At 41.0% G+C, this 24,127-nt stretch overlaps 1 protein-coding gene across 2 annotated transcripts; it reads left to right on the plus strand.

The window, feature by feature from the left end:
- Nucleotides 1-7,439: 7,439 nt before the first annotated feature.
- chrnb3a (cholinergic receptor nicotinic beta 3 subunit a) lies at nt 7,440-20,219 on the plus strand. Of its 2 annotated transcripts, none has more exons than XM_041035685.1 (8): nt 7,440-7,476; nt 13,934-14,085; nt 15,691-15,735; nt 16,987-17,096; nt 17,260-17,773; nt 18,962-19,152; nt 19,252-19,468; nt 19,810-20,219. In XM_041035685.1, the coding sequence occupies exons 1-8, from the start codon at nt 7,470-7,472 to the stop codon at nt 19,942-19,944; spliced, it is 1,371 nt and encodes a 456-aa protein (XP_040891619.1). In that variant the 5' UTR covers nt 7,440-7,469; the 3' UTR covers nt 19,945-20,219. The 2 variants fall into 2 exon arrangements, with proteins under 2 accessions (XP_040891619.1, XP_040891620.1); XM_041035686.1 differs by having other exon boundaries at nt 7,461-7,476; nt 19,814-20,219.
- The last annotated feature ends 3,908 nt before the right edge of the window (nt 20,220-24,127 follow it).

Raw genomic sequence — 24,127 nt, forward strand, 5'->3', positions numbered from 1 at the left:
CTCACAGTCTGCCTGTAAAGCTATGAAAATGAAAAGCTGCGTTTACTTGTGTTTTTTTTTTTTTTACTTCAGTCGTCTCCTCTGCTGAGATTTACCAGGCGCTCTTAAAGAGATCAAGGTCTGATTCTACCAAAAGTATTCCTCATAACCAGACTGTTACTTTATTGGAACAAAGATCGTTAATACTAGATATTTAATTTGAATTCCCTGCATGGGAGACAGTGGAGTAGTTGATAAGTTGGAATGATATAAAACCTGTTTGTAGCTAACAGGTATTTGAAAATCCAGTGACACATATTAAATATAAAACCACATGATAAACCACATGCAAGACTTGCAAAGCACTAGTTTCTAATTCCAGTGTTCATACAGTAAATCGCAAGTGTGTGTGTGTGTGTGTGTGTGCGTGTGTGTGTAAGCATATTAGAGAAAAAATATTCCATATTAAGGCAGGCTGGGTGAATCATTATTCTTTGATAGCTGCCACAGTTATACCCCCAGGATACTGCAGAGGCTTCAAATACTGGTCTGTGGTGGTATTATACAGTAGATTACAGGGTTTGTGAGTGTGTTTGTGTGTGTGTGTGTGTGTGTGTGTGTGTGTGTGTGTGTGTGTGTGTGTGTGTGTGTGTGTATGTGAGATAGAAACAGAAAGAGAGAAATTGTAAGAGGCCACATGGTGATAGAAATGCCACAGACTCAATAACTCCGATCTGAGAGTCTCTGCATCTTTGTGACAGCTTAACTTGAAGATTTTGTGTGTGTCTAGGTGTGTGCTTGTGTGAGTGCTTGGGATGAGCATGCATGCATCAAGACGTGCAGTGTGTGTGTGACGCAGTGAGCAGAGGGAGTAAAATAGGGAGGAGTAGTCTGATTGACTCATACCTTTAACTCTCAATCCTGAACATTTTTGTGACAACTTTAGTGGTAGAGGAGCGTGAAGTGTGTACATCTATCTGTGTGGGTGCGTGCCGATTGTGCATGCGTGCAAGTATCAAGGTATGTGGCATCCACAAGTGGAGACAGTGAGTCAGATCTCTGTCTCTCTATCAGAATATTTTTGTGACAGCTTCAGTAGAAAAGAAGCAGAGAAGTAAAGTGGAAGTGACAGAGTTGGTTTTACTTAATGCCAACTCCCGTCCCTTCATTTTGTGTGTGCGTGTACATGCTGTGTACTTGCTTTTGTTTTTCTCTGAAAGCTGTCTTCAGAGAACAAACAAAATGTTTGACAAACAAAATGTCAGCTCAGCTCTCAGACGTGTTACTGCTCTCAACACAACTGATGTTACATGACTGACAGATATAATGAAGTGATGATTTTCACTGTTAATAACTTCACCTCTGTGGCACCTCAACCCCTCACACTTCAGAACAGTACTTTTATGTACTTGCATTAATCAGTTTGTAGGGGCATAACTTTGTCCACATGGTCATATCATGGGGACTCACCTCCAATTTAGTGAAAAAATGTAGGTAAACAAAATTTTAGCACTAAGCAGTAAAGAGCCCATTCTTCACTTGGCGAATAAGAGTGAGAAGAAGGAAACAAACATGAAAACTTACTCAGACAAAACCGCAGCTGGCTTTGACAAACATCCAGACACCTTCTCTACCTCTGATAAAACATTCCCCTCCCTAATCTTTGCAGTGGGAAGAATCTGTGACTCATCTGTGTGAGATAGTCCCAAATGGGGCTAAGGTTGAGTCACATTCATGGCATATCAGCATTTTCCTAATTATATGTTTCTGACTTGCAAATAGCATTCACGTCAACATCCGAGTCATAACTGGAAAACTCAGTGTCGCTGACTTGGTGCATGATAATAAACATGGAAGCTCAAAGTAATGAAATCCATGTTCTACCATTCATCTCATATGAGGTGATGTAACATTACACATATGGTTAATGTCAGTGTAAGTCTCCAGCTGAAGCTGTGTAAGTCAATATGATTACCTCCTGAGGAACAAGAACAAGTTTGTGCTTGTGCATCTGTGTGATCGTCTGCCTCCTCTGTCTGTCCCCCGTGCCTTTAAGAATGAACTGGTGCACTAATGAAGCCAGCAACATGTCCTCTCTCTCACCATTTCTCTCAGTGTATGCTTCACCCTCCTTCTCCCTCATGTGGCCCCAGCATGTGCTGGGCAGCAGGCCCAGCAGGATCTTCCTTGCTTTTCCGTATCATTGATAATCGACCGGCTCGGGGAACGGAGGAATGAAATGGCAGAGCGAATGCTACCCTGCCACTGCAGCTGCTCCTGGCCGCCACAGCAACTGGGGCAGAAAATCAGACTTATCGCTTTGTCATAATCAGCAACGGATCGCGGTTTCCGATCTCCCCGACCCTCTGCATCTCTCTGCCTGCTTTCTGTTTTGTCTGCCTCTTTCTCTGTGCTCTGATTTTCATTTGATGATTTTATCTTTCTCAGATATGATTTTACATCAAAGTGTCTGTTTTCCTTTTTTTCCCAGCTCGTCTTAAACATCTGAGCCATGCTGTTGCTGTTTGTGTGTATACATGTGCATGCGGAAAGCATGTGCACCAGCTCCTACAAAGTGCTTTTCGCCCTCAACCTTCCATTAGCACTACTGGGTGTCTACTGGGAGTCTAACAGTGCAGCATGCACAGTAAATGTTGAGCTACATGTTTGAGAGCTTGTTTTCATAGTCTTTCATATACCTGCTCTGGTCCCTGCAGTCTCTAAACAGTCTGGCAAAACAATCTGAGCCAGCAACATACAGGTGATTACTATGGGTTATATTTCTTACTGTTAACCTGCATTAAAACACATCCTTTTCACTCTCTCTCTATCTAAGACAAACCAACTAAGAGGAGGAAGATTTAGCTTGCTCAGGTGACTGCTTGGATGTCTGATTTGCTTGAGTCTCTGTGTGTGAAATAAATGGGCTCTCAGCACATGACTTGATGCACAAGTCATACAGAAAGAGAGCTATAGACGAATAATTAGCCAAAGACGTAGTGGCCTACAAAAAGAAACACCAAACCTCACAATAAAATAACTGATTTATGAAATAAAAATAAAAATGTACTGGTAACAAAGGGAGTGACAACAGGAGGGAGGACGATAATAATGTGATATAGCATCAGTATGACAAATGACAACAGCTGAAGTCCCAGGTATTAGCACCTGCAGCATGGACTTATAGTCATGTCATCTTTCGCTAAATCGTCTTGAAATTTAGCTGCTTATACACGTATACTTCAGTGTTTAAGTTGAGCCTCAGAGCTATCAGGCAAACACACAACACTCTCACATTAACAGCATGTCAGTGTTTCTTTGTGCTTTTCACATAAATAATAACTTCCACCATAAACTCCTGACCTTAAAACAACCCCATAAAAAGGTGAGGGTTTCTGAAAATACTCACACTTTGTCTTTGCTTTGAGAGGTTGGAGCTCAGGTTCTCATAGATATAGATGTAAAGGAACATACAGACACACACACACACATACACACGTGTACACAGCCACAGGCAAATGCTCCTATTCCAATCTTGGTTTACCTTTGTCTTAGTTTTTGGATTGAAAAGGTCACTGAACACACACTGGAGCATGACTGTTAAATGGTAGAGGGAACGACTGCAGATTGATAAAAGAGCATGGAGAAGTTTGTTAGTGTGTTTGTGTCTCTGTGTGTGTGTATAGACAGCCAGGTGTGAGTGCCTTTATGTTTTCACATTAAGCTTTGGTCTGTTATGTTTGGCTTGAAGGGCAGCAGCAGTTCCACAGTGGCTGAGCAGTCCAACAACACAAAACGCTGCATTATGTTACCTCATACCCACACTCTCACACAAACATCACACTTATTCAGTGCAGTGCAATCAGGACAATCACACTAATTCTGGAAATTCATGCAGATGTGAAAAGTGGATCCCATGGTATTCTGTGCTACACTCAATTACTCTTTCCCCCTTTCAAAATAGAAGAATAGAAGGGGGAGGCAGACAGATGAAAAGCTATTATGAAGCAGCAGAAAGAAGGAAAGAGAGAACTCGTTCCTCTGTTCCAAAACACAGGAATTTTGACAATTTTTCCAAAGAGACGGGGCTTTTCACATTTCTTTTATAATTAAGCACAGATTGCTCTCACAGACCTCCCCTCGGCACTGGTGACCTTATTGTGAACTCATTTTCTGAATGAACTTGGATTGGAAGTGGAATGAGACTCATTACTGAAGTGGTTTGCAACCGAAAAACCATCCAGAGTCTTCATTTACCTCCATCGCTGCACAACAAGACTGTTGAAGCACTTGCAGTCAGTTCGTGTGAGCTGACACAGAAGTGCCACAGTTTGTTTGGGTGTTAGATAAGCAGAGAGGATGTGCCTACTTGATCTATGTGTGTGTGTGTGTGTGTGAAAGCAAGGCTGACCCCCCCCCCCCCCCCCCCCCTCCCCCACGGGCAAGTCTTGGCAACAGCATAGCAGCGATCAGGTGCCTGAGAAAGAAAGCATTTAATGAGATACACAAAGCCAACAAAAGCAGTCAAGTGGCAGACTTTCAAGCATGTGATCTGCATGTGTGTGTTCATGTTGAGAATGAAACGTCACATTTCATGCATTTGCGTGTAAGTGTGTGTTGTCTGTGTGTGTGTGTGTTTGTGCGTGGGTGCAGAATGATTCACCTTGCAGTTCTTCTTCCAGCTGCTGTTAGCTCAAACTTAATTAGGAAAGGGAGTCCATCTCCTTCACCAGCTCGCCATGAGTTGTTTATGAGTCAACCAACTGCTTATTTGATTGCCTGAATAAATGACAAAAAGCAAATGAATCCAAGCACTCTGTTCCCTGTCAGATGGTCTGGCTGTCGGGCCTTTGCACCTCCATAAATCACTCCCATTCTTAACAATCTATCTGTTAGTCTTTGCTAGTTGCCTTTTACACAGTGACACGATACATTTTATAATACATGTGAGGAAAAAAAAAAAAAAAACGGCTAAACGTATTGTGAAGTCTGATTATATTCATGAAGGCCCTATTTTCTCTTTGTTATGCCACCATTAACTGGTAACAGGCGTGAATTGAACCCGTGGAGATGCCTATTTCTCATTTCCCCCACAGTGTATGGAAACTCTCAGTGTGATCGATAGCTAGATCAGCAGGCAATTGCTCGTCCTCACCACTTTACCTTTTACCAGTGAAAGGTGATAGCTTTGGAATAACAACATACATAACAGCACAACCACCTGCAGTCTAGTGGGTTCACTTGTACAGGAATCAGGCTCTAATCAGGGTCCATGATGCCCACATACATTACAGGCTCTAATCAGATTTGGTTCCAGGATGTGATGTGGCAGAGCGTATCCTTCCAGTCATCTGGGATCCTCTTTTCACTCAGGTGCACAGTGTCCTCACATCATTAGCATGGATTCACTTCTCCTTGAAACATTCTTTGTGCCTGCAGTGTGACAATAACAAGATTACAGCATTGGCATGTATGGCACTGTATGGCATGACATGGCCTGGCACGGCATGGCATGTATTAGTGAGTGTGTGTGTAGCTGAATGAATGAAGCATCAAATTGCACTCTCTGATGATTTACGATAATGTGCAGACTCACTGCCTATAAAACAATGTGATGGGCTTCTGAGAGGAAACTTACAGGTCACCGCTCCCTGAAAGATGATCCTCGGCCATATATCATACACTAAAGTGCTTCATGACATTTGTGAGTGGTACCCATCAAGCAAAGTAGTAAGCCCTGTGGTTCAGCAAAATCTTTAGCTCCTCATGTGAACTTTTGTGCAGTAACTTGAGCTGGACCCTTGAGGAAGTCTTGTTCATGGTTGATATCATGCTGAGGTGTGAAGCTTTTCCTCTCTGGCTTTGGTCAAAGAGGTAAATTCACAATCAAAAATGAAGAAAGGGTCTTTCCACATACCCTAACACTAAGCTCTAAGTCTTTATGTAAACATTTTCTTTCTCAGTACCCTTAGGAATTGCATGAATATTGAATGATAAGCCAATATTCAGAGGTAAATGCAGGAAATAGTGTGTCCTAAAAGGGGAGAGGGAAACAGTAAGGGTGTGGAGGTCAGGGTGGTCTGACTGCTGTGCAGGAAAATAGAGCTGCCACAGACCTGCAATTCACTTTCATGTTTTTATTAACCATAACCACAATGTTTTCCAGAAGCAAGTGTTTTAGTGGCTTAACCCTAACTAACCATAGTTCATTTACAATAACCGCAGGCTTTCTGCCTGTGGTTACCATGTGCATAAATGGCAAAAAGTGAGAATTTTACAAGCATCTACACAGGACGTGAAAAACACTGGCAATGAAAATAATATGGAATTATGCAGAACAGTCAGATATCAACATTTTTATTTGGTGAAAGGCTTTTGGTTTTTTTTCTGCTCTTAATCACGTTTGCTTAATGACGAGCTTCTGAGCTTCTGATGAAACACTTAAGTGGACAAGACGGTGAAACACTGATGTTTAGCCTGATTTTAAATTAAGTTAAATTGCTAAATTAAAAATGTTCAAATAATAATTTCAACGTGCATTATTTATTAATAATTTATTATTATTATTATTATTATTATTATTGCATTAACTGCAGCAATATTCAACTGTAAGGATGTGCATTTAATATAAGTTTCCAGCAAAACTGATACTCACCACAATACTACTGACACATTATATAAACACAGTTGACTGAGTCAGTAACTGTAAACAAATTATTATTATTTTGTAATTATGGCAAAACGTGAAATGTAGGCCCGCCATGTGCAAAACATACAAAACAACAAAACAAAACAAAACAAAACAAAACAAAACAACAAAACAACTTTTAGGATATATACATACAATAATTAGCCGCCAAAGGGAATGTTAAGGAACCTGAAAATGTTCTGTGAATGTATTTAAAGTATCTTTTGTAGTTTGTATTTTGAATGAATATCATGCAGCGTTTATTTATTTATTTGTTTGTTGGTTTATTTATTTACCTCTGGATGGGGACCAGATCTGTCCTCCTCAGTCTGTGTCATCCCTCCATCCTCTGACGGGCCAGCCCTCCTCCGTCCCGCCCTCAGTCCGATTCCGCTCCGGCAGCATCCACCTCTTCACCGGGACACACACACACACACACACAGGCGCGCGCGCGTGCAAAAAGAGGCTGCAGGGAAACAGAAGAGGCGACAGAACCGGAGGACAGAAGAAAAAAAAAACACTCAAGCTGCCGCTGCTCCTCAGTGTGAAGGCGGTCCGCGCTACTGGCTACAAAGCCACCAACAACCGGCTGTCCTTAATTATTTAAACTGGACATCACAGCGGTGATCCACCGGAGGTCCCGCTTGGCTGCTGAAGTGATGCATCCTGCAGGACCGTGTGAACAGTAAGATGATTTGATCGTCGCTGTGGATTGATCCGATCGGTTTTGTTGATGATAAGAAGGAGCATGAAGTTTGCGGTTGCGGTGTTGTGGTTCTCCCTGGCTCTCGGGAAGGCTACTATGCAAGGTAAGGATCGGGGAAACACACCAAACCGTCCTGCACAGCGCTCCTTAACACAGAGAGAGTTTGATTAAGGAGCGACCACACTGTTTAATTCAGATGTGATTGCACTTTTAATCGTGTGCGAGGCAGCAGGACAAAATGATGGGGTCAGGTGAGAGGAGCACATTCATGATTTATTAAAGAATGGGAGCGCAGCGCCCTCCTGGGAACTGAGGACAGGCTGGATAAACCCACTTCAGGAGAGAAATGTAGGGAAATATAACATTTAATAAACACTGGAATCGATGGGATAAAGAATTCCCTTCCATAATAAAGCTGTGATTCAGGCAGGTCTCATAGGTTTTGTTATGAAAAGTGAAGAATGAAATATTGAGTCCCCGTTGTGTTGATGTACAGAGAGGCAGACACTGGTCCAACTGCTGTGTCTCTCTCTATTTTTGTGTGTGTGTGTGTCTGTTAGTGTATGTTGATATCAGCTTACTGTAAAGCATTTACACCACTCTAATCTTGAGATGGAGTGGTTCTTGGCAGCGCATGCTTTAAATCCTCCTTGCTGTATACTCCATACATCCGCCTGTGCGCGTCTGAGTGTGCGCCTGTAAGAAAGAGCCAGAGACAGACAGGGAGAGGGACTGGTGAGATGACAAGTTGATGAAAATGATGAACTCACCTTCAGTGACCAATTAACCGTCCCAGTGTCAGTCCACGCTTAAATTCAGCGGGAAGCACATTTTAAACTGACACTAATCATCCTGAGAAGGAGTTTTGATTAATGACACCTTTTGGAAGCAGATGAGAACGAGTCGATACGCCTGGATTTAAAAAAAATGAATAAATAAAATTTCTCACTTACTCACCGGGGCCATACAGACCTGTCCAAGTTTTGAGGTATTATTGCCTACAACTCAATACAGCAGAGATGAATAGAGAAAATGTCTTTCTAGAAATAATGTCCCCATTACTCAGGATAATCCACGGTCCTTGCAGACACAGTTTCCATAAGGACACTATTCATCTTAGCAGCAAGTATTTCCAATAAAAACTCCTCACATTGAGGCTTTGACGTACTGTACATGTGTAGGCTGTGTACAGTAATATTGCAGGCATGTGGTCACATGTGGTCATGTGATGATCAGTGTCATAGACACTGTATGATGTGTGAACAAACATGCGTGGGCATGTGCACTCTCATACTGTATAGCACATTCCTCAAGGATATTGTGACTGATGGGGTTAACCATTGTGAAAAGTCTTGGTTCCCCCAGAGGCACCTGTCTTGTTGCATTTTGGGTAAACGAGCAAAGCCACAGATCAGACTGTAAAGCTTGTTTCTCTTGTTTCTTGCCTCCGAAAATTTCCCTGCTACCAATGGTGCAGGAGCAACTAATTAGAAATCAGCGAGAGCTACTTTAAGAAAAAGCACAGACACAAAATCATACTGTCATCCATCTTCACTAGTGTGTAAGGAGAAAAAAAAGGTTCCCCTCTGGTTTCCCTCTCATCCTATTACCCCTCTCAGTGGTACATCCCGCTGTGGTTCCACAGTGAACAGATGGTGGCAGTGTCAAAGTGATCATACCACTGTGTCGCCCATGGGGTGCTTCAGATTGAGGAGGAGGCAGGGTGTTTGTTTGAACGCTGGGTCACCCCTGTGTCCCTATCAATCATCAGCAAACTGTCATTTCTCTCTCTTACACACACATGCCCACACACACAGTGTATGCACATGCCGCACCTTGTCTTCTTATGTCCTTCATATAGAAAATAAATGCATACACACAGTCACAAACACACAAATACACACACTAATGCATCATAATTTCCTCACAGGGAATCAGCCCCATCCCCCCAGCCATCAGACAGAACGTTCTAATCAATACTCTCCCCTTCACCTTTGCTCTATCAACTACACACACACACATACACACACACACACACACACACACACACACTCACACACTCAATCATTCTCTATCTAAAGCAGGGAGCAGGCTCCTAGCCGTGTTTGACGAGTTTGGTTCCTGTGTTTTTGTTGATGAAGGTCTTGAGGCAGAGCTTCTTCCTGTAGAGATGGTAGACAGGATTCAGCTGAGTGAGTGTACTGATGCCCTGTTTCAAGCCTCTACAAACTGAGTGCTGTACAGGGGATCTGATGCAACAAGAGGTAATCTGTCTGCGTCTGAACAAGGTTTGTACTTTACGTTCAGATTCCAAAACACTGAAGAGGAAGCAGGAGGAGACAGAGGAAAGGCAAAATAAGAGCTCATTTGTGTCCATGCACACACTCACCCTTAAGCACCTAAAGGGTTTTCTCTTTTCCTCACATGCACAAACTTACATGTTATTCTGAATAATCGGTGCTTGTGAGGACATTGCACTGACTTTACTCATTCACCGTTCCCTAACCCTATGTGTCACCAGGTCTATGACACAGTCTCATAAGAAATTTCATTTTTTTGGCCATGTATGAAAATCTGTGGACTGTGTCATACAGATCACGATAGCTCAAGGCTGCATTAGCCACTACTAGCATAACACATCTGAATCTCCAACCAAAACTGTCGGTAATCGTAATGTATGTGCCAGGTTTTAAAAAGGAAGGATGTGTGGAATAAACCACACCATGTCTCTGGTTTGGCTGCACCAATTTTAATTTAAAAAAAGACTGTCTACTGTGAGTCCAACAATGTTATAGGACAGTGACAAAGTCCCATGAAAAGATCAAATCCAACAATGCTTTGGTCTTACTAACTAGTAATACCTGACTCGTTAAAACAGGGACAAGACTTAACCAAACAGGTGTTGTGAATTTTTTTTTTCGTGATACTAATTCTAACTGCAACTCGAAACCTAAGTCCCATCCCTGAAACAGCCCCTTAAAAAAGATGTACAAACATAGAGGAGGCCTAGCTTTCACTAACATTACCTATTAAAGTTGGGCTTGTAGACTTATTAATCTGTGGGTTCATTACTATCTGAAAGAAAGAGACTTGAGTTGTGGGGATGTGCTCCCTTTGGATTACAATGGGAGCTTAGTAGCAAAAAGAAATCCCATTCCAAGTCATGGGATAACTCAATACCTCAAAACTCTACAAGTATCTGGCAAGATACGGATAAATTTACAGTTTTTTCACACCTGATGCCACTGATGAATAAATGGGACTTCCCTCCTTGTATTACAAGTGCTGTATGTCGTTCCTGGTATGGAGAAGGAGTGAGCGTGATAGGAGTCCTGTTTGATGATAGTAAAGGTCTTATGTTCTTCACACAAGTTCAAAACACTTGTGGACTTTCACAAAAATACTGTTTTTGCTTATCTTCAAGTCTGACACTAAATCAGAACAAATATTAGGCTAACACAGGACCAAATGAGAAGTTTAGAATTAATTTCACATTGAATAAATGTTTTTTCTTCTGTAAGAGCTTGCAGAGTTTTAAAGGACCTAATGTTGAAAGGCTTGTTAAACAATGGGAGGAAGACCTTCACAGTCTTCACAATGAAGAAGCTTGGGAACAATGTACTCTCTGTTTCTCAGTAATAAATTCAAAGAAATACAAAATAGAATATTTCACAGGCAGCACAGCACACCTCATGTTATGTATAAAATAGATCCTGGTAGATCACTTTGTGTCTTTAATGTAAATTGACAGCTGGGACATTTAGTATATACACTGCTTTTCAAGTTGTCCAAGAATATTTAAGTTCTGGTCATGCAGAACTAAAGAGATTAGTACAATATCAAAGCAAAGGATTTGTACAGATCCAGACCAGTTTCTTTTATGGCTGCCACCTAAAAACAGAATCATGGATGTAAGAAACCATTTGAACAAACTTCTTTTCTTTGGCTGGAAAATGCACATTATTTTTCTGGATTCATGAAAAACCCTTACTGTAACTCAGCGGTATATTGGCAAATTCTTTTGGGGTTTTTCTAATGGAGAGACTCAGTGCCAAATTAAAGGGAAATGACCACAGCGTTATGGATATTTTGGTTATTGGATATTTGGCAGCCTCTAATAGACCATAGATCAATGTGCTGCCATCCATAGGGGAAAGGACACACTGGATGAGCAGGCTCCAGGTTGATTAGTCTGTACACAGCAGTAACTGAGCGATGGTCAGGATAAATGCATCTTGACAGTGTGAAGAAAAGCTGATTAATTTACACAAGTGTTTGTATTCATTGATTCGGTTTTTGTTTATTCCTCTCTGTGTTTCATCTTTCATTTTATTTTTCTTTCTCCTCCTTAGCTCAGGCCTATATTGAAATGATGTATGCACCATGGTGATGCAAAATAATGAAAATAAAATTCTGATTACCAAAAAAAAAAAGAAACAAAGAAAAAGAAGGAAAATAGGAAACACAAGCATATGGAAAGAAATAAAACTGTACCATTGTTTTGTCATCCCTAAGGTGAATGTACAGGATGCTGCATGTTTATAGGCTGAGAAATGATGTTTAAACTAACCCCCATTACTGCAGTAACCCAGAGTAACAGCATACAGATTACCATTTAATGTATGTAGTGTCTGGGATGTGAGGGAATATCTTGCTTCGTTTAAAACCTTGTGTTAAGAAACAAGTTGAAATGGGGATTTGTTTTCTCCTCGCTGTCTGTTTTGCTGTCTGTTCTCATTCCCCTTGCCCTGGTTAACTTCTCCTTCAGCACCAACCTCTACCCTGCCCCCTCGTTCTGTCTCTCTCAGACACTGGCGGGAATAGCTCTGGGTCACGCTGTCTCACTCCTTCCCTTATCAGCTCTTTCCACTCTTCTGCTCCATTCCCCTTGTTTGAGAGGCTGTTGATTTGAACTTCTCATTTCTGTCTATCAGCCTCTGTTGCAGAGCTACCACTGGCAGTGCCAAATATCACCCTCTTATGTGGACAAACGCTCTGAGCTCTGAGCTGATAGAGCCATTGAGTTACTGTGGGAGTAGCTCAAGAACAAATACCACATAATGCTTTGAGCGTCCAGCGACTGTCACTGTCATCCTCGTCTTAGTTACACACAATGAGTAACAGACAAGACGTTTAGTGTCTTGCTGAGGGACAATGTGACAGGACATGTACTGTAGCTCTTGATGAGGAGTACGCTGGATGTCATTAGAACCAAGCATGTGAACTTTAATAGTCCTTGAACAGTCTGACTACTAGACTACACCACAGTGTTTTCACAGAATACATGGTGCTCCTCTATCATTTCTGGGTTTTACCTCTGTGTACCTACACAGTAGTTTCACCACAGAAATGAAGTCTAATCAGACTGAATTACACATCATACATTTTTTGTTGGTCTGGAAATCATCACAGTGTGTATTCTGTAATTGTCTGCCTAAGAGACCTGATATCTCCCAGCTGTCTGCACTTGAACGGTGGCTGGTGAAGTGAAAGCGTGGTTCCTTCATTGCACTGTCTCCTGCTCAGTGTGCGCATCACTCTTTAGCTTACTATTATGTCTTGTGCCTGACTGCACAAAGCACTCTGAGCTCAGCTTGTCTCCCCTGGCAGTTGTTCTGTCTGAGGTGATCATGTCAACATGATCATTTTGTCAGCCTTGGGAGCTTAGATGCATGCGCTCGGCCATGACCAGCTGTCAGGCCAGTGACTCTTAGGCCCTGACTTAATTTTTGCTTCCACTTCCTTTTGAGACTCTAGAGAGGTGATTCACTTTGTTCATGCATGACTGTGTCTTTGTGTGTTCAGAAACATGTACGACTGGGAAGAAGCTGACATTTATGTGCACATCTGTCTGCACATCTGTGCACATGAATGTTACATGTATGTGCATGAATGTTACATGTACAGTATGTGCACTAACAAGCCGTATAATGAACACTACGACTAACACCTTTTTCATCATCAGTTAACTTCTTTCAATAATTTACTTTAGAAAATGGCTGAAAATAGAGGAAAATGCCAGTTAACCACAGCACAGGGTTGGTCTACTACTTTGATCTAAACCAAAATATCTTTACAACTATTGGATGGATTGTCATAAGATTTTGTACAGACATTCATGGTACCCAGAGGATGAATCCTAACCACTTTGGTGGTCCCCTGTTTTCTTCTATAGCTCCACCAGCAGGTCAACATCTGCTGGATGAACTGGTACAAAATGTTGTTCAGGCATTAATGATTCCCAAACAATGTTTCCTAATAACGTTGGTCACCCCCTGACTTTTCCTCTAATGCCGCCATGTGGTTGACATTTGTGGTTTTAAGTGAGATGTCTTGACAACTTTAGGATGGACAGTCTTGAACTTTGATGCAGACATCAGCAGGTCAACATTTCACTTTGTTCAATACTTTGGTTTATGATCAAATGCCTGCAATTGATTGACTAATCTACAAATGTCAGCACTACATATTATCCAAAGCTATTATCTTCTTTTTTGCACAGGACTATTTTCTCTCCTTTACTTACTTACTTCTCCTGTCCTTCGTGCTCATCCCTCCAGCTCAGGAGGACTTTGTGTCGCTGGCTGAGTTGGAGGATTCCTTGCTGAGGAACCTTTTCAGGGGTTACCAGAAGTGGGTACGGCCCGTCCAGCACGCCAATGACACCATCACTGTACGCTTTGGACTCAAGATCTCACAGCTGGTTGATGTGGTAAGAACAGAAAACACAGATACATAAACACACAGGAGGGATGCAGGGTATAGAAATGTCCAGTTATTTGTAGGTTACTTTACATTTTTAGTTAAAGTGACAGAGGAGGAAGGTAAATCAGTAAAATCAGTTAAACTCAGTCAAAATGGGTTTTCAGTCCTTGCGTTGGGACGTGACCTCAGTATTCTCCTGACCTCAGTGATAACTCCTGCCCTGTCCTTGCCATTCATTTTGTATAATATTAATATTAGATAGATGAGGGTATTTTAACTGTCTCTGTGGTGATCACATCCTCAGCACCCTTGAGCAAACTGGTGTCAGGCGTGGAGGCTTTAATGCTTCCAGGAGACCAAACCTAGCACACTATCTTAACGCTGTGTGTACTTGTTAAGATAACTCTCAGTAGAAATTAAAATTGCTTTATGTAACATAGTTAATAAAATCCTGTTATGGTCTCATGAGGGTTGGTGGTTATTTTTTGGAAAGAGAGGAGGAAGGGAAGGAAGAAGGAGGGGAGGAAGTAAAAACTCAGCATCACTGAGGCAGTAACCAGAGCAGAGGGTTAGAGAGGGTGGGTCAGCAGAGGAACTATAGCACTAAAGACAGAAGTGTGAGGATAAATGAGTCGGAGGGTGAAGAGCTGAGGGATTTAAAGGACCAAAGACAGGAAGAGAGTGTAAAGAAGAGAGGAAGAAATGTTGAAAGAGAGTTCCAAAGTGGTCTTTCATAGCAGCAGAGGATGTAATGCGGTCATCAGGCTGACAGGAACCAGATCACATTTATTATTTACACAAGGACACACACACACACACACACACAGAGCTGCTCACTCTCCCCCCAACTCCACAGAGGGTCACATTTTGACTGCATCAGCATTTCATGTTTGTACTACTGCCATACAGAAATTACATTTGGGAGAGAGCCATCTTGTGGTGTTCTAACTGAACTGCTTCTACATTTACCAAAAAATAAAAAAAACTCCACCCCAAATCAATTTCCGTTCACAGAGGATGGGTATGCAATCAGCTTTGCCTCAGTGCCTCTCGAAAGCAGACAAACCACAAAATCTATCCCATAGATTTTCCCTCTACTCTCGTTTTACTTTTTGCATTTCTGTAAGGATTTTCCTGCACCCACTTTCAGCTTACATTGAAAACCTTTCTGAATTTATCCTCCTCCTCTCAATCCTTCTCCACCACCCTCTCAGTTGTTTTGGTACAGTATGTGTCAATACTTCATACTGAGCAAAAGAAACAGCAGTGCCTAAGTTAGTTTTTGCCAGTGGTGTTGGTCATTGAGGAGAAACTTGTGCATCTCCCTCTCTCATTAAATGCAATACATATATCCTAAAGGCACTTAACCCCTGAACTGTTCCAGTCTACTTTAATAGTGACGAGCAAGAGAAGCAATTAACCCACTTTGGAAAAAAAAAATCTTCCTTTCTAACTAGGCTTAAGTGCTTTCTTTCATCCCACTCAACGTTTTGTCTTCAGCCTCTGGTTTGCACCTCACCTCCTCATTAGCCTCTTTTATAATTCACAGTAAGCTCCACAAAGATTTCTAAATAGTGAACAAAATTGTCTTCTCTTTTTTTTCCCCCTGCAGGATGAAAAGAACCAGCTGATGACTACAAATGTCTGGCTCTGGCAGGTAAAGATGAGCACTACCCGTTCTGTTCACAGATAGCGGGCATTTAAATTATCAGGTGCTATTTTCATAACTGTGAAAAATGTAGATATGTATTTTCATGTACTACAGAAATATAGCTGATCAATTCAGTCAAAAGAGCTTTTTAAAGTTTCAAATATTTCACTGAGAACAAAGTCAGAAGATATACAACTGAGCAAAATCATGGGGCGTCACCGTCCAAACAAACACACATAATAACATTCATCTTCATTCAATCAATTTCCTATCTGGAGAGTACATGGTTTTAGTTCAGGACAGTTTGCTAAAGAAACCTTGATGTAGTAATTGACTCAGACCTAAATTTTAACTCCTACCTTAAGACAATTATAAAGTCAGCCCTGTGTCATCTTAAAAATATATCAAGAATGAAATTACTGAAGAAAAAGAGGACTCACTAAGACTACAAAGAGTGGACCATATCAGTCCAGTTCTCAGAGTTTAGTATTGGCTTCCCATTTGTCATTTAATTGATTTAAAAATGCTGCTATTGGTTTATAAAACACTGAATGCTAAAAGGGCCAAAATGCATTTCAGATCTACTGCTACTTTATGATCCATACAGACTTGTGAGTTCATCTAGTACAGGTTTGCTGACTGTCTCCAGGTCAAATCTAAACATGGAGAAGCAGGATTCAGTCTTTATGCAGCACATAGCTGGAACAAACTCCCAGAAAACACGAGGTCTGCTCCAACTTTCTGTTCTTTCAAATCAAGCTTTAAAACTTTTCTATTTGCCACTGCATCATATTAAATTAAATTTTGGTTTGTTCGTTCATATGTTGCAGTGCACTCTAAATTTTAGTCTCCTGTTTTATCTGTTTTGTTCAATCCTTGCTTATTTGTACCTCTTTTTATATTTTATGTTTTCCTTTGTATGTGTCTTTTTATATCGCCTTGTGTTTTCTTTCATGTCTCATCTTAATGCCATTTATGCACAGCACTTTGAAGAACGGCCTTGTCATTGGAAAGTGCCATAAAAAACAAAACATGCCAAAATAAATTAATTCTCTCAATAAGATGTTGACTCAAAGATGATTAAGGCAACAAGCAAACGGGGAGGACAGCTATACAGTGAAAAGCACAGGGTAGCTTCATGTGCTGTCTGCAGTTAACAGTCTGATGCTGTTTGTGGTGCTGAACTGGAAAAGATGTACTTAAAACTCTATTGTACAGTCACACTAAAATGCTTTGTTATGCATATATTTCTTTAAGGAGTGGGTCGATGTGAAGCTAAAGTGGAACCCAGATGACTATGGAGGCATCACCTCCATCAGAGTGCCTTCAGAGACTATATGGCTGCCTGACATCGTCCTGTATGAGAAGTGAGTTATGCAGCACTCTGCACACATCAGCGGCACATTCTGAGGTTGTGGTGCACATTTGTAAACTTAATCAGTTTTCCTTTCCGTATTGCTGTCTCTGCCACTTCTCCTCTCTCATTGTGTATCACATCTTACCTTCCCTCCCTTTCCCGTCCTCTCGCAGTGCGGACGGTCGCTTCGAGGGTTCCCTGATGACCAAAGCCATAGTGCGCTGGGATGGCACCATAACGTGGACTCCACCTGCCAGCTACAAGTCCTCCTGCACCATGGACGTCACCTTCTTTCCCTTCGACCGACAGAACTGCTCCATGAAGTTCGGCTCCTGGACGTACGATGGAAACATGGTGGACCTGGTCCTGGTGGATCACTACGTGGACCGCAAGGACTTCTTCGATAACGGCGAGTGGGAGATCCTCAATGCCACGGGAGTAAAGGGGAGCAGGAGGGATGGGGTGTACTGGTACCCGTTTATCACCTACTCCTTCATCCTAAAGAGGTTGCCCTTGTTCTACACCCTCTTCCTCATCATCCCATGCCTCGGTCTGTCCTTTCTGACTGTGCTGGTGTTCTATCTGCCATCGGACGAAGGAGAGAAATTGTCACTTTCCACATCTGTGCTGGTGTCACTCACTGTGTTCCTCCTGGTCATAGAAGAAATCATCCCTTCATCTTCAAAGGTGGGCAACCTAAAGAGATTTTCTGTTGAGAGCTGTGTATTCCAAAGTCTTGTTTTATTTTTATCTAACCTGCTTTTCTCTGTGTTCGGTTATCCTAATAGTAATCTTAATTGCAGTCTGCCCTAATTAACACAGATCACAACCACAGTCCTATCACTTACCTGCAGTTTACGCTAAATGTCAACTCAATTAAAAGGCTATTGACTTCACATATACCTCAGCCCAATAGAGAACTCTGTGGAAAAGTGGAGCTTGAAATAATTGTCCTCAAAATTACTGACTTTTCTCTATAGAGTCCACTTTTATTATTTTGCTCAAATTCTCTACGGAGGGTCATCACATGCTATTATAGAGGACACAACAGTGGTGAAAACCTTATTTAGATCCTTTACTTAAGTTGAGAATTACTTAAATTTAAAAATACTGAACAAGTACAAAACTGTTACTAGCAAAATGTACTTAAAATATCCACAGTCAAAGTTCTCATTATGAATAATGGCCTGTTTCAGAGAGTAACCTCAGTAGATCTAAGCAGGTCAGTAACAATGCACTATATATTACTGTGTAAGTTGATCATATGTTATGATCAACTATTTTATATGTAAAACTGCCAAGTCTACACAGGTGTTTTCATCTCCCCCACTTTCCTGTTAGAGCTGCTAAAGTGGGACAACTGACACCAATCAAGTAAAGAACAAAAACCTCAAAACTGTGCATAAGTAGATTAATGATTACAACAGAGTAAAAGACAATACTATCGCTACTACTACTACTAATAATAATAATGATAACATATTTCAACTATGTAGCACCTTTCAATACAAAGGAAAGGAAATGGAAATAAAAATTAAAACAGATTCAGACCAACTTAAAAAAAACAAACAAAAAAACCCCCTAAAAACTAAAAACACCACAAAAAAATAAATACATATAAATAAAGGACTGAATCTGCAGCATCAGATCCTCAAACAGGAAGTTTGAGAGTTGAGGGGCCCTGACAACAAAAAGGCCGGTCACCTTCAGACTTAGGAAGAACCAGAAGGGCCCTGTCCAAGGATCTGAGGCTGTGCTCTCAATCGTAGACATGTAACATTATAATTCTATGATACATACAGTGACACAATATGTTTTTAAGCAGAAGTAAAAGATGTGTACTTTTCTTCTTTCTTTCTTTCTTTTACGTCCCAGGTCATCCCACTGATTGGAGAGTACCTGCTCTTTATCATGATTTTTGTCACCTTCTCCATCATTGTTACTGTCTTTGTCATTAATGTCCACCACCGCTCCTCTGCAACCTACCACCCCATGGCTCCCTGGGTAAAGAGCCTCTTCCTTCAGAGGCTGCCCAGACTGTTGTGTATGCGGGGTCACACTGACAGGTAATATAAATAATATAGGATTAACTGAATTTGATATGTGCCTGTACACATTAGAAAACACAAAATATTTTAACAGTTGCTGTTTCCCATTATTTGCAGATACCACTATCCAGATATCGAGTTGCGCAGCCCGGAGCTGAAGCCCCGAAGAGGTGCAGGGAGGAGGGGGGTTCCCGGCCACAGTGGCAGCCAGCAGAGAGGCCCCCTTGGAGGGAAGGAGGATGAGAACCAGGCCTGGCTGGCCATGCTGGAGAAGGCCACAAATTCAGTTCGCTACATCAGCCGTCACATCAAAAAGGAGCACTTCATACGAGAGGTGTGGAAGTGGGCTGACATGACGGAAGGCGTGGGATGAATGTGTCTGTGTGCATGTCATATTACATTCTTTGTGAAATGTTTATACTGTTGCAGCTTTCTCACTAAAATTAACATCTCCCGTAATTCATGTCTCATTTGCTCTATACAGAAACAGCTTAGTAAGATCACAGAGTAGTTGTGTCCTGAATGAGGGAGATTTTAACTGTGAAAAAATGCTTTAGGCTGACACAGACTCACATCTGTGGACATTTCCTCTTTTGTTTTTGACTCTCTTGCTCTGTCTACCTGTCCCTGTCTCTCCCCTGCCCCTCTCTCTTTCTGTCTCTTTCTCCCTCTCAGGTAGTACAAGACTGGAAGTTCGTGGCTCAGGTGTTGGACAGGATTTTCCTGTGGGCCTTCCTCACAGTGTCAATACTGGGAACTATCCTAATCTTCACCCCTGCTCTGCAGATGTACCTCAGCACACCTCCATGAACACACACAAACACTCTCCAACAGCTCCTTTCTGATTTTCTGAGTTTCTCTGACTATGATTTATTGATACAGCTCAATGAAACATTAATATTCTATATTTCTATTGTAGAAACAAGCTAGAGCTACAAACCTTTACCTCCCTACAGTGTGGCCTATAACACTGTATAACACCTATAACAACCACTGGAAACTGTAATGTTCGAGATGCAACTTGTCGTTCATTGTAAGGTGCATGCACAGGAGTGCAAAGGAGCGAAAGCAATAAGCAGGTTATAATAGCGTGTGTGATTTGAATATCCATGTTTGTATAACTGTAACATTGTAATTATACATGCAACAACGTGCACAGTGTCATTTCATGAATAATGAGTTGTTTAGTGTGTCACATGCACCTTGTTGTCCAGCCAGCTGTACTCTGCTGTATGTGCTGTAATGATGATCACAAGAAAATGAAATCAATGATGTTCAAAATCTGCTTTCCAGTCTGGTTTTCATACTAACTTGATGCTTACAACCAGGCAAAGTGGGCAAATGTTAACTCTACATTTTCTTGGTTACACTGTTAGCACCACAAACATATATTAAAAAATCAAATGACAGGGACTTTAACTTGACACCTGCATTGTTACATGGTCTTTTGGTCCCAGTTCCAATCCTAGTTAAAACACATAGCCAAAGTCTTAATTATTTCAGACTATGTCATGCTGACATGGTGCGTATTTCTGAATAAATCTGTGCCCCATAGAGTTGCCACAAATGAAATGCTAATTAGTAAGTAATACATACAAAATGCAGAGAGATTGAGAGAAACAGGGATCACTAGGGGCCCATAGCAGGGCCAATCAGAGATGTTGACTGACCCTACGCCATATTATACCTTACAGTTTATTCAGCAGTATGTTATTCTGCATGAACTTTATTCATTTAATTATCATCTTTTAAAAAGTTCATTTTATTTGTGTGAAATATTAAATCTCCAGGAATAATTACAATGAGAAATGAACAACAATCTAAAATGTTTATAATATATAAATAGGGATGGAATAATAGGTCACAGCTGTTGGTAGATGAGATATGTCAGAAAAACCATATATAAACCATAAAATTTAGTACCAGGAAGATACTTAGAGTAAATGCCAGATTTATTCTTGCTGGTTGTTTGCACCCCTGATAAATGCAAAAAAAAAGAGAAAAAGAGTTTTTATCTTTCACTTAAGTCTGAAATTTTACTTTTGTGCCATGAACTACCAGACCACACGGTTTGGAGCAATGACATAGTCTCACCACTACATGGCAGCAAACATCTTTTTTTGACAGAGAAACACCTGGATTTGCTTGAAAACTTGTCTTCCTAGAAATGATGCAATAAAAACATTTTCAAGTAAAGTATATGAGCACACAAATTAGAAGTTAACTGGATAAAAACACATTACTTATAAAGATGTTAGTCATTATAAGTCAAGGTTAGTCATTCGTGTGTATTAGAGCAGACATACAGTGAGAGGCCAAAATAAAAGATTAAGATTACAATGTCCAGGTTTTGTTGAAATCTTTGTTAGCTTTGAGCAAATATAGATATTATAGACAGTGGACGTCATTTAGTATTATACAATCTCTATTCAAGTTTCTCTGAGTAGTCTGCTTTGCTAAAGGGCACATCATTAGAAGTAATTACAAAAGGAGACAGCGGCTCATTCATTTCCCCTGCACCTATTCTCCCAGCTGGCTGAGTTCGTCTGTCCAAACTGCTGACCTTTCAGTTATTAGCTGCTATAACTTTGTTGTCAAGCCTCCAGCCTTTTGTCACTGACCAAATATTGTTGTTAGAGTCAGTCCCTGGTGACATCATAGAGTTTTGTGCTGTGGCCCAGTTTTTATGAGACATGAGTGTTTTCTGACATATTAAAAGTGGCTGACATGCTTAAGTGAAAGCATCTCCCCTGTTTCCCCTGCACTTGAACAGTCTGACCTCAGCCCACTCTTCTATTATTCACAGCTACAGATCTGACTCAGACCGAAAGGTGTGTGTGTGTGTCTGTGTGTTGGACCGAGGAGGTTTGAACCCCACAGGATTCGACATAAACAAGTTTTCAGGTCTGTGGATGTAGAAAACCTGTGACAATATTTTGAAGGGAACTCCTTTTTTCCCAGTAGGAACATATTTCTTGTACTTCTGCTAATGGTGTTGGGAAATTTATAATTTAATAAGACTAAACTGTATGAAAAGGAACATCAGGTAGCCTATTTGTATCTATAGAGCAAAGAGCTGTTGGCGTTTGTTTACCATAATCACAACAGCCAAGTTTCAGTACACATTTAATGCAAATTTTAACAGAACATAACAGTAATGTATCCATCTGACTGTGGTGCCTTATGCCACAGGGCCATTGGATCCATCAGTCAACATTCACTGCTAAGCTCAGTCCTATACAGCCTGACCTGCCTTTATGTGTGGTGTACTGCAATTTAAAGTCATGGCACTGTTTGACAGCAGCACAGGCTGGAAATACACATTAACAGCTCCTGCTGAACAACATTCAGAAAACGTACTCCATTTTCTGCTTCACATCTGTTATTACCGCTGTGAATTGAAGCTCATCTGGATTGAAAGACTGAAACACATTCTCAGCAAGGTTAGTCTCACATAGGAAGCAACTCCAGGTTGTATATCATGCATAAATTACATAGTAGGGTCCCGGCTTTGTGGCTGCAAGCGTCTCTGGGAGAAAAATGATCATGCCAGGGACCAAAGCAATAACATGACTGCGTTATACCTTATAACATCACATATACAAACTTTGTGTGCTTGTGTGAGCCTTGTCACTCTCTGACTACATGACTCAGACTGCCCCGTAGCCCTACAGCACTGTGAAAAGGTCATTGTAGGTGCAGCAAAACATGCTCTGTTGCTCACCTCAGCTTCCCCATCTAAGAGTGTCATGCTGGCTTCCAACGAAAACACAGCCCGATTTGAACATGACCTTTCGCTCTTATGTTTTCTGTCGTGAGAAAAGACAGTCTGAGTGAAAAGTGTTGGTTAATGCTTCTTTTTTTGTTCACTCAGACAAGAGAAAAGAAAGTGAAGAAATGGAGAAGCCAGCGAGGCGAAGAAAGAGGTTACTGAAGAAGGATTATCTGTTGTGCTACTGTGAGAGGGTAAACTGTGTTGATGGTTATGGATTTTAACACAAGGCTACAGGCCATGTCCTGTGTAAATAAATGTATGGTAGATGTGGTAAAAGCCGCATTGCATCATTGCATTTATGAATACAGCACAGTGTAAAAAAAATGATGTGTAAAATGCAAAATTTGTCTGAGTGATGAATCAAGATAATTGTGCTGTTTCTGTCAGCTCTACAGTGCTTTTTAGTGTCTTTTAGCTCAGTGTTTCGGCTCTAAGAAACAGCAAAGTAAAGTTAGCTTTGAGCTATGCTAACTTTACTTTCTATGGCTCATTCTCACCATTCTTCAACACTGTTTGGAGCAGCAGCAACGCCAAAAACAACCAACCAAACAAACAAACAAACAAACAAACATAAAATTTTCACTGTACACTACCTGCTCAGCACGACAGGCAGAGAGACAGATAATGTCAAAGTTAGCGAAGTTGGTGTGCGAACATTGTGGGGCCAGATATTTCCCATGAACTGGTAGTGACCAAAATATTATGTGAGAGTGACTATAGGACTTACATTCATGAGTCAAAACTCAGTCCCAGTCGAAACTCAAAGGGCAGAAAACAATGTAGAAAACATGGTAATATGGCATTAATGCTTTTTTCATATATTAATTATTAAAGTCATGGTCTCCTCAGAGCTCCACACAGATCGGATATTTTTTTTGTCAGCCGCTATTTTCATTTCATTTCAGTTGATGTATAAGTCACATGCTTTGTGTATGTTATGATTGAAAGGCTGTTTTCATTTCAATAACAACTTTTCCACCTCAGCCAAGCATAAACTTTGTTTTGCAATATTTTTTAGTTTTTAGTTTCCTTGTTTGAATTTTTGCCATTTTCACTGTTTTTGTGTTGTTTTGTTTTTTGTGCATTTTCAATTTGCACATAAAAACATGCTGCTCCATGGCAGTGGATGTGTAAATAGATGCACAAGTTTGTTAGCAAACTCTGGCGATCTAGCAATGTACCATGAGAATACGGTTAGAAAATCACAAAAGCAGATGA

The sequence above is a fragment of the Toxotes jaculatrix genome, chromosome 4, assembly GCF_017976425.1.
Source record: "Toxotes jaculatrix isolate fToxJac2 chromosome 4, fToxJac2.pri, whole genome shotgun sequence".
Taxonomy (NCBI): Eukaryota; Metazoa; Chordata; class Actinopteri; family Toxotidae; genus Toxotes; species Toxotes jaculatrix.

What these genes read in the sequence shown, in the direction of transcription:
- chrnb3a (XM_041035685.1), top strand. An exon ending in TCTCACAGCTGGTTGATGTG is followed by an intron (nt 14,086 to 15,690) that starts GTAAGAACAGAA and finishes TTCCCCCTGCAG; the next exon opens with GATGAAAAGAACCAGCTGAT. An exon ending in ATGCGGGGTCACACTGACAG is followed by an intron (nt 19,153 to 19,251) that starts GTAATATAAATA and finishes CATTATTTGCAG; the next exon opens with ATACCACTATCCAGATATCG.